Source organism: Poecilia reticulata, linkage group LG14 (assembly GCF_000633615.1).
Source record: "Poecilia reticulata strain Guanapo linkage group LG14, Guppy_female_1.0+MT, whole genome shotgun sequence".
Taxonomy (NCBI): domain Eukaryota; kingdom Metazoa; phylum Chordata; class Actinopteri; order Cyprinodontiformes; family Poeciliidae; genus Poecilia; species Poecilia reticulata.
Window position 1 is genome coordinate 20,380,079 of NC_024344.1, and position 11,548 is coordinate 20,391,626.

At 41.3% G+C, this 11,548-nt stretch overlaps 1 protein-coding gene across 1 annotated transcript in view; it reads left to right on the plus strand.

Moving 5' to 3' along the window:
* The first annotated feature begins 3,661 nt into the window (after nt 1-3,661).
* Nucleotides 3,662-11,548, plus strand: part of fez1 (fasciculation and elongation protein zeta 1 (zygin I)) — a 20,333-nt gene continuing 12,446 nt past the window's right edge. Inside the window, exons 1-3 of the mRNA XM_017308526.1 lie at nt 3,662-3,996; nt 6,658-7,006; nt 11,237-11,452. Of these exons, the coding sequence (XP_017164015.1) occupies nt 6,687-7,006; nt 11,237-11,452 (536 nt within the window). The 5' untranslated portion in view covers nt 3,662-3,996; nt 6,658-6,686. The remainder of the gene's footprint in view (nt 3,997-6,657; nt 7,007-11,236; nt 11,453-11,548) is intronic.

Consider the following 11,548-nt stretch of genomic DNA (forward strand, 5'->3'; position numbering starts at 1 on the left):
ATATATATTCATTCAGAGTGCTGAAGTGATTTTTGTAAGTGTAGATATGTAATCTCACTGAGCTTTGTTATCACGTTATTCATTTTTTACTTTATATAAGTATTTATTAGTTTATGCCACTAGATGGCAGCAAAGTAAAGCTTTGTTCCGGTGTGCTGGAAGGTTTCTGAACACCTGCACATAATTTTTGAAAACAGCGGGGTATGACAATTTATGAAAGTATGAAAGTATAACTCGTCGAGATAAAACAAAAATTAGGCAACGCCTTGGTGCACTTTTCTATAAACATCTGTGATACATTTCATTTTTATAGCGTAACTGCTGGAGCAAACCACCAGAAACCCAAATTGTCATATAGACCTTTGTTAATCCATGCCAAAAAAATTACTAGTTTAAGAAATGTAAACCTAATTTATAGACAGTGCATTGTTTTGATGCACTGATCTGTCATTCATATTTTATATCACTAATGCCTGCAATGCGGTGCTCATACAAATTTTATAAACTTATAAAATGAAGCACTTACATCTGAAGCACTTGTCACTTCTCTTTCCTCTGGTTCCAAGGTCCACTTGGTTCCAAATTTGGTTCCAAATTTAAAGTTTTGGCACCTTTAAATTTGCCATAACATTTTCAAGGCTGTGAAGGGTGAAATGTAGCTAAGTTGTTCCTGTTACCCAGTAAATTATAATCTCCCTTTTGATGAGGCCCGTGACTTTAAAAATGAAGCAGATCCTGAACTATGATTTCTGTGCGCCCTGAAACCTCTAATCACATCACAATTATTGGTTTTACATGATATTAAGCTCCCTCTCCATCACATCCCAAAGGTGATTAGTACCGCATTTGTGCCACAACCATGGACGCAACTTGTGTTGTTGTATAAATAGGAGGCCTTGCCTGTTTCCCCCCCCCCCCATTTTCTCCTTTTGTTTCACTTGAATCAACAGGTTAAAGAAGCTAATAATGTTTTTCTCTCTTTTGGATGGTTCATTTTTAAAGGAAAAGTGTACCAGGTGGGCGCAGAACCTTCTGTGCATTGACGTCACATGTTCAGTGAATCAGTGGAAAGCACCTTCTTTTTTTTTTGTTATTCCAATTTGCCAGTTTCTAAAATTACCTCTCTGTTTCAAAATGTTTTAAAGTCCAGGAAATCATTGCAGCTTTAGACATAATAGGAAGGATTAGACATCCCATAAACTCAGTCACTGACTGTTATCTGATTCTGAGTGAGCCAAACTCTCTGCACGAAGCAGACATCATTAATCATATTTTTCTGTTTTTTCCCCGCATGAAACATTGTAAGAGAGGAGCTTAGGGATTTTATTCGCAACATAAAGAACCTTGAATAAGGTAAGTGTTTTTATTTTATAGTATCAGTATGTGCTGCAACCTTGGATTGAGGTGTGTGATGCTGCACATTTTGGATATCAAGTAAAAACAGGACCTGTATTCCAGTCAATACCAATAACCGTATTTTTCAGACTATAAACCCCTACTTCCCCCCGCCCCCCACACGCTTTGAACCATGCGGCTTACAGCCCGGTGTGGCTTTTCTGTGGATTTTTCTTCAACCACCGGGGGGCTCTTTAGCAGGAAGTGAATCATTGGAAGTCAAAGAAGAAAGTGCTGATTTTCTTTGAGAACAAGCCCATGCAACAGGCACCGCGGAGAAATTTCTTCAAACTCATATGATGCCGCTTTTAAGTTGATAACTATTGATCTGGCAGCACGTAGAGCCGCTGCACGTAAACTCGGCGTGAACGAAACCATGGTTCGGCTTTGGAGACGCAGCTCTCTGCTTAGTCCTTGTGGAAAACTGAAGCGGCTGAGATACCAGCGCCTAATAAGCCCCGGTGCGGAGTATGTTTCCAGTTTTTTTTTTTTTTTTTAACTTTGTGGGTGCGGCTTGTAGTGAGGTATGCTCTGTACTCCGGAAATACGGTATTTAAGAACGATATAATCAAACTCCTGACTTTTAAGCGTTTTTGTGGGTTTTCCTTTCATCAAGAAATTTAGATCAAGTTTGTAGGTGTCAACAAAAATACTTTCGAAACATAATAACATGATAATATGAACACAAAATAAATTTGTGTACTAATTTCTAAAAAACAAAAAAAACCAGTGTAAAAATATTTGCATTTGAGAGCAAATCAAAGCAAAATCTTCTTTTACGGTAGAGTTGAGAATCTACACTAGGAAAAAATAAAATAAAATGTCTAGAGTGAATTTGAAACTTAAATATCAGTCTTACCACGCTGGTTTATGCTAATGCTGACTTTATATTAATATTATGAATATTGTGTTGTTCAAAATGTTCATTAGTGCACTGTCCCTCCTCAGCAAATAGAGCAAATGAAACATCAAAACCCCCTAAATATCCAACATCTTTGTATTGTCAACTCAGTCCCAACGCATTTCATCCTAGCTATTGAGCAATTCAGTCAAGCTCAGTTTATTATCCAAATTAGTAAGACACTTTCAAAGGAAACTCGACCGGTTGCATCAGGTGTCTGTCATTGTGGAAAGCGTCAGCAGCGGTCAGCTGACTGCGCTTGAGTTAGTGTGGGAGGCCATCTGCTGCCAGGCTGACAGAGTGGAAACACAAAAACACTGATCCAGTTAAATATATGAGCGTTAAGCCAGAAGTACAATCTAAAGGATTTTAATCAGCACACAAAGTCAGTTCAGTTGTGCTGGGAGAGAGACAGAAACGAGTGTTTCATCAATAGGAGGAGTACGTGAAGGAATGAAATTAAAATCACACATGAATAAATCTGCTCACCCGATAAGTCATTAAAAATCATGCAGCTCTGATAACCTCCCACCACTTCCTGTCGTTGACGTCGTCTTTTCCGTCAGTAGCAACGTCTGGTTATTGGTCACATGACTGTGTCGATTTAAAAAAGCGTGTGTTGATAATTTGCGAAATATACAAATTTTGATACGACTTTAAAAATCACCGCGTCCAAGCGCAAAAAAAACTTTTTTTGTGTCTTTTTTCGAAATAGTCGTGTTTCCATTAAGCAGATTTATTTTGTAATTCCAATTTGTGCAAATTTATGCTGAATGGAAACTCAGCTACTGTTAAATGGAAAGACCAGAGCAGATATAGCTTCTGTGAAGAGAAAAAAAAACAGAGAGCAGTCTGGTGCTGAAGTCCTCTGTCCTCTGTTGGACCAATCAGATCTCTGATGGAGCTTTAAAGTGTTTTATGGGAGAAAGAATCTTCTTTCAAGATTTCTTCTATTTTTCTCCAGTGTTGTATTCGAATAATGACTCCAGCTGTCGTATTCAGTTGTTTATTAATAAGAGACTTGCGAATAAAAAAAAAGTCTTCATAACGCTGGGAAATTAAAGGTACTAAAGTCATCTTGAGTGTAGGAGCTTTCTCAGTTTGCCATTTCTTCATCGTCTCATCGTGTCCTTTCAGAATACACAACAAAGGAAGAGCCGGTTTCTCTAAATGCTAGGTGATGGAGAAAAAAAATAATGCTGCTAACGTTGTCTCCCCCTTTTCTCCGTTCATGAATATTAGGGATGGACTGAAGCAGGGAAGGGGCAGGAACAAAGAGAGGAGGAGAGGAGAGAAAGCAGGGAGGGATGGAGGGAGGGATGGTTGGGTTGGGTTTGGGGTTGGGGGGTGGAGCTGATGTCATCAGAGGCCCAGCAGTGCGCAGGCTCTGTATGAGCGGTGCTGACTGCCTATTGACTGGGAAAACAACGGGCTGTGGGAGGACGGATCAGGGCGGCTGTGGGCTAACGGGTGAGGGAAGGAGCACAGATCCAACCTCTCCACGCCGCTGTCGTTTATCTCTGGGGGTGTTTTATTTTTTTTGTTTTTTGTTTTTCTCCTACACTGGAATGAATGTAACTGCTGCTTCTCATCATCATCACCATCGGGTTTTTATTTTGTCAGAACAACAGATCTTCCTGGTCTCGGAGGATCTCGCACACACACAAAGCCAGAAGAATCTGGGGCTCATCTGACTGCAGGTAATCAGCGTTTTCACTCAATTACGTCCCATCCACCCTGCTGTCCGTCCGTCCAGTCCTGACCTCTGTGTGCATCCTTTCTGCCGTCATCATTATCTTGTAACCATGGTTCCCTCCATCTCCCCTTCCTCTCCTCGCTGCTCCTCTTTCCCTCCCCCACTGCCTCATTTTCTCCTGCCTCCGTTCAGCTAAACCCATGCTTCTTTGTAATTTCTGCCTCCGTCCTGAGAATGTTAACCTCAACTGAAATCACAGCGTTTAGACCAATGAGAAACAACACGCTGGCAGTATGTAGACTGGTGCTTTAAATATGAACGGGATGTTCATATTTATGCTGTGAAATTGAAGCATGTTTTTTTTTTTTTTTTTAAAGATCAGTTCTGTCATCGTCTCTGCTCCTCATTGAAATCAGAGCTTTTAGATGAAATCCCACATCCAGATAAAACTATGAAGTTGAAACCAGACATTCTGGTCTTCGTACCTGCAGGGAGACACACCTGAGAGCTTCACACACTCCAAAAGGCTCCTTCCAAGAAAAGGGATGGGACAAAAACTCATAGAAATGCTTCCTTTAAAAAAATACAACGGTAGTGATGTAATGTTAATGTCTGGTTCACTTACCTGACCTAGCGAGGCCTGAAAAAGGCTTTTGACAAGTGATTTTGCTTTTATTTTATCCATACGACATTTTTGAAAAGGCATTAGTGTCTCCTATAATGGGTTTCTCGGACATAAAAATAACCAACTACCAATTTTTCAAGTTTGTTTTCCTTATTTAGCTAAACACAGTTTCCTAATTGGCTCTACTGACAGGCAGTAAACAAATCAGGCCAGATTTAATTCAATTCCATTTGGTTTACTTAAATAGTGCCAATTCATAAAACATCATCTCAAGACACTTTCAGTCCAATCATAGATGCATTTCACCTGATCCTAGTTATCGAATAGCGTTTTAAGCTCAGTTCGTTTCTCAAATCGTATTAAAAAGTTTTCCGTCAAAGGAAACCCGGCAGACTGCGTCGAGACAACATAACAGTTGAAATAACAACAAGTAATGTAAACCGGAGAGTAGTAGAAGAAGAAAGTGAGCAAAAGTGTTGAGTTTGTCCTCCGGCAGGCCTACAGCAGCATAACTACAGAGACGTCTCAGGACAACCTAACCCTCCTCCACTAACAACATTTTATTTGCGCTGAATCGTCCGAGCTGAAATTTTTTTGAAATAAACATAAACCCTGAGCCAGATGTGAAAGGCGTTTTTAAAAAACGAGCACAAACAAGCCAGCGGGACGGCATGGAGACTGGAGACAGGGAGGCGGTGAAAGACGATCTCCGGCTGCAGACGAAGCGGCACTTTGCTGAGTAGGATGACGAGGAAGAAGAGGCTTGCACAAGCTCGTTTTATAAATGGACTGCCCTGTGTTCACACACTTAGACCAGGCCACGGCCCAGCAAAGCACAAAGGATGAAATTTAGGCCCGTCCACTGAAATGACGCGTCAAAGAGCCGGACCGAAGGCACAAAGTTCTGCTCAAATGGACCGAAAAGGTTTAAAATGTTCTCGTTTTCGGAGGGCCTCGGGTGTCGCTGCCTAATCGATTCGTTTACACCAAAGCTGGAAGGATTGGATGCTCACTTTTAAAAATAATGTTTTCTTCCAGTGACGCTAGAAACCCCCACCCACCCCCCGTCTAAATCCTGTTTTAAAACTACCTTATAATCACTGTGTTACCGATAACAATTAGGGCAGCACAATGAGAGCCTGACTGTAATTTATGGTGGATTCCTCCATTTAATTTCACGCCCCAGAATCTTTGACACCTCATCAGTTCAGTCCCAGTAGGGGTACGTAATTAGCTGTTCACCAGTAAAAGCCAACTGGTTGGGTTCCCAGTGGGACCTGGTCCCCTTCTGGCACACCTACCTCCACCCATCCTTTGTCCGGACATCATGGTGCCAGTCCAGATGAGGTGGAGCAGACATGATTTAGAAGACAGTACAGGGCCAACAAATATCCCCCGAGACTGCTAAGCTCTGATTGATCTTCTCTTTGTGCTAAAGACTCCTTAAAGGGACAGTACTATGCAAAGTCGACTTTTTTGAGCTATACATCATTATGGTCGGACTGGTCGGACCCAGCGCTGCCTTCAGACACAATTCCTCCTCGGCGTTGCACTTTCCAAGCTTCTGAGTGGGATGGGTGCAGCCGTCCAGCCCCCACCCAGCTCCTTCAGACTAGCTAGCAGTAATTAGCAAACAGCTGGTGGAACTGCTCGTCTGCTGAGCTCTTTATACGAGCTGCTTCTCAGTGCGACACCGATTAAAACATTATTAAAGGGTTAATGAAGGAGTCGTGTTGTGATGACTTCCTGTAGGCAGAGTTTCAGAAAGAAGAGGAGCTTTTAAAGAGATAGCGTCTCAATTTCAAGTCGTTAAATTAGGATGTGAAATTTCTCTTTAGTCATACATGATGGATGCATTATTTTTATAACAACTGAATATAGTTATTTAATTATGCTATAAAATGACATTACAAGCCAGGCAAAACATTGCCCCTTTAAGGGGTTAATGATTGGAACTCAAAATTAAGTAGTTTTTTTGTTTTTTTTTATGTTCAACAAACTCAGTCCATTAAATTTGATTTTACTTCTGTTTGTTATCAGGACAAGAGCCCAACCTGCCAGGGGACACCATGGAAGCCCCTCTTGTGTGCTTGGACGAGGAGTTCGAGGACCTGCGGCCCTGCCGGATGGACGAGCAGGACCACTCCTCCTACTCCAGCGCCACCACAACCACCACCGTCCCGCTGGCCTCCATCACCCGCGAGGACTTCTCTGAGCTGGAGAACTTCTCTGAGATGATGAGCTTCAAGTCGATGGAGGACCTGGTCAACGAGTTTGACGAGAAACTCAACGTCTGCTTCCACAACTACAACACCAAAACCGAAGGCCTGGCGCCGATCCGGAACCAGACCCACAGCCAGGAGGATGAGGAGCGGCTGCAGGATGAAGAGTAAGTCACCGACGTGAAGCGTCAGGCTGGTGGAAGACTTCCTGGCATTTCTCCAGGGCTTTTAGTCTTGGTCTGTTATTGCGTAATAGGGGATTACACAGCAAATACAGAAAGTCTGACCGAGTGTCCAGTTTCCAGTGCAAGCAACTTAGTACACATGAAATAAGACAAAACTACCTTCCAAGTAGCTTTTTAGCAAAATGTATGTTTAAGTCACTATTTTTATTTTGAAGATGGATAAAAACTAATTGTTCCTCCAAGACATTTTGCACCGTTATAAGTGAAAACAAAATCTGCCAGTGGAACTAATATTTTTTCTAATAAATATTCAAGAATTACTGACCTAATTTAAACTTTTATGCCTTGCAAGCCGTCAAACATGGTGGTGAAGCGTGTCCTCTGTGTCTCTGAGTTTAGGTTTCATTTCATTGATAATAACTGATTTGTAATAGCAACAAAAAGCGTAAAACATCCAAGGGGGCGAATTAGCAAACATTTTGTAACTGGGATCCATTTGGCGAATTTGAGTCTGAACACTACAGCCATCTCACTTTTGGAAACAGTCCGCAGTGCAGACAGAGCAGATCGAGCTTCCTGAAGGCAACGGCTTAGCTGGAGATTAACAGTACATTTGTACATTTGGAAATGTTTCATTTGGAAACAGATTATAAGATGTAGAGTCAGAGTAAAGCAGGAATAAAGGTCAACTCAGACAGAATGTATGTACCAATCACCTGAAGATGACCTGAATCACTATATGGCAAAATGTTTCCATGGAGATTCAAAGTCACATAAAGATGACCAGTGTCTCTGTTGAAGTTAAAATGTGAGAATAAGCAACTATCCAAATATTTGTCACCTGATATGCCCACATCAACTATATCATTGGTTTATGCTTTGTAAGGAAGAACATAAAAGGTACAAATGTCTCTGTTGACAGATAAATCTATTTGATTGTGCTTAGATTTTTGAGAATATGAGTAAAACACTAACAATAATATACTATTTGATTCTCAGCCGTTCCAAAGTAACAGATTTTTTATATGTGATCTTGAAAAACGCTTGAAATATACTGACTGTGAACATACTCAAGTATGTCAAAGCATGACTTACTTCACATATTTGATGCACTTTAATCAGTTTTCTTCTTTTATCATTGAAGGGGAAGTGCTTCAATCTGCACATTCTTATAACTGTTGCCAGTGTAATTGGTTTTAATTGAAGACATATTTGCCACTTCTTTATAATAATCGACAATAATTAACAGTGTTATAATTGATAGTATAGATTGCAACACATCTAATCTCACATTACAGTGAAATCTGTAAATTAGAACCAACGATTCAACAAGTGCACTGCAAAAACACAAAATCTTACCAGGTATTCTGGTTCTACTTTCTAGTAAAGAATATCTTAGTGCATTTCAAATAAGGCAAAACTTGTAACATTTAAGCAAGATAAAGGAACTTGTATGTTAATAATTCCTTAATATTTATGAAGATACTTATATCTTTGGTTTTACTACACTTATAACAAGACTTTTTCCCCACATTTGTTGGTGTCTTATTGTTTTTGCAGTGTATCAGAATTTGTTCTACAGCCAAATATACTCATTTACTAAAAAAAAAGGGCTTTGAGTAAATACTGAAAAACATACTGATATGCTAAAACTCTACGGGAAAACTCCTCTGAGGTGACGGCGTTCACACAGAGGACATCCATTCATTTCCTTCTCAGGCTAACTGCTTAGCAACACAAGCATTTTGTAACCCATTCATCTCGTACCACTCGGTGGCACTGAGACCAAAAATAGAGTCTGCAGCGCCAAAACCAGAACAACGGATCAAAGGATTCCTCGCGAAGGCCACAATATGCCAAAACACTCCGTCGGTCAGAACCCGATTCTCTCCGCCACCTTGTTGAGATGCTCTGCTGAATTATTCAGTGTGAATTTTCCTACGCCTCGGTTAACTTTGGCTGTGCTTCAGTCGTGGCCTCTCCTCTCCCACCAGCTGACTGCCAGGCCCTCCCGCTCTGAGTGAGCGTGCTCTGAGGCGTATAGACGCAGACGCCGCTGCTCTTCGCGGAGCCGGATCGTTCTAAATATAGCCCGATTTTTGATGTGAGAAGGGAGGGTTTGAAGAAAGAAACGCACGATTCCAAGCAATGTTCAGCCAGGGTGAAAGCAGCTCAAGAAAGCACAAAAAAACCCCAAAAAAACCTGTACGTGTGAAAACCTGGCAGATACCGCATCCGATGTGGTGGCCAGACAAATGAACAGAGTCCTGATTTTATGCTTTTCATGGCATCTACAGTAAATCGTGACATCAAGTGTTCTCCATCACTTGTTATTTAGTTCCATCAGTGCTACTTATGCGCAACCTACAAGCATTTATTAATAGAAAGCGAGACGGTATTGATGTTCCGAACGCCGACAGGATCGTGTGACACAGGAGAAACATTTCCGCTTCGCCTGATTCAACAGAAACCCGGCAGGTACACAGACCAGCAGAAGTCCTTTACATTAATCTGCAGTTTGGCTCTGAACCCGTTCTGGTGCTTTCTGACTTAATTCCCCCACAGTCGCTGCCTGGTACGAGTTATAGCAGGCCAACAGGCCGATGGAGAGAGCAGTATTAAACAGAATGACTGCTGATCCGTGGCAACCAGCCCACAAACGCAGCAGCACAGCTTTGTAACGTGGAGCTCCAGACCCTGCAGGACCGACGGCAGGAGGACGGCACTGTCATCCGAACTCTCACAGCAGCGTTTAGGACTAACTGGAGGCTTCCTGTCTGATGCTTTGAGGTCCCAACAAGATCTGTCTGTAGATCACTGAATGCCTTAGCACCAAGATATATCGTCATATTTACCTTCTCACGCCTTCTGGTTCAATGCCTCCCCAAGAAGCAGAAGCAGCATTGAGTTCTGTGCTCCTCTACTCTGGAACAAACCTCCAGAAAACCGCAGAAGTCAAGTCAAAGTTTGATCGTACAGCATATTTACAACAACCTCAGCTGACCAAAATGGTCAACAACGACCACAACGTCACAGGTACATAAATAATGATAACCCCCCCCCCCCTCACCACCCCCCAGAAAATAAGTTAGGTCAAAACAAAACAGTACAACGATTATAAAATTGGCAGAAAATACCAAAAACTTATAATAATGATGATAATAATAATAATAATAATAATAATAATAATAATAATAATAAAGCAAAACAATACTTTGCTGAAAGATTGAGTTTCTTTAAATCAACATCTGATTGGATTAGAGTTGTCTTCAGTTCATACAACCTGGCGCCACGGCAATGTAATGTTTTCCTTATTTGTTGCTTTATTTTCTTTTTAATAATATTAAACACTTTGGATTGCCCTGTAGCTGCAAATAAAAACTACCTTTTCTTTTCATCTTTTCTCATTATAAAACGATGGGGGAGCAGAAGGACAAGTGTGAATGGTTTTCAGTTTGTATTTTCAATAAAAAATAAAAAAAAAAATCAGAAAAGTGTGACCAGACTTTTGAGGTACGTCTCTATCAGCTTTGCTGTATGTGGCTATTTTGTAAAACAAACATACATAACTGATTATCCTCCTTGCCTTTCTTCTGCTATGGGAAGAAGTGCTTTGGCAACGCAGCTGTTTCTTCTTGAAGCGCAAAAACAACTTTATTGATGAGTAAAATATACGAACCAACAAATCCTCCCCACGTTTATAGGCGAATAAAAACAAGAAGAAGAAAAAAATCATTCGCTAGCCTTTTTTCTAGTGCATTGAATGTTTGAGTTTCAGCCTGCAGCCTCGGCAGGCGGCGGTGAGGTAAGCTGCCGAGCTGAAAGGCCTCCTCTGTGCTCCGTGTGCCAGTGGGAGCAGGGCAGCAGGACCGTCTGGAAGCAAAGCAGGAAACACACACACACACACACACACACACACACACACACACACACACACACACACACACACACACACACACACACACACACACACACAGAAAAACTCCAAGACTCTCTCAGTGCTATTGTTCGCCTCCTCTGTCAGTCGCCGTGCCGCACAATGATGTGAGGAACTTTATTTTAATCTCAGCTTAAGGACAGATCTAGACCAAATAATAGTCTTTTTTTTTCTTTTCTGCAGAGTTTCTTTGCACTGGAGTAACTAAAACTGATGCCTGATGTCTGTTCGTTCGGTGTTTCCTCTTCTGAGTGTTTGTGTGTTTCTCGTTGCAGTGTGTGGGACGCTCTGACCGACAACTACATCTCCACCTGGGACGGACCCAACTCTGAGGGACTCAACGGCAACCTGTCCGACCACGAGGTACACCGTTCTCTAGAAACCTTTGGCTTTTACTGGACTATTTATTCCTGTTTCTGTTTTCCATTTCTTGGCTTTAGGTTGATTTCACTTACAGCCTACATTTGGCCAGATATTGCAAAGGTTCTAGGGTAAAAAAAAAAAAAAAAAAGCACCAGCATTTTAATCAATATCCTAAAAAGTTGATACAAAGCCCAAATTAAACAAATGTATTTCCTTTTTAATAT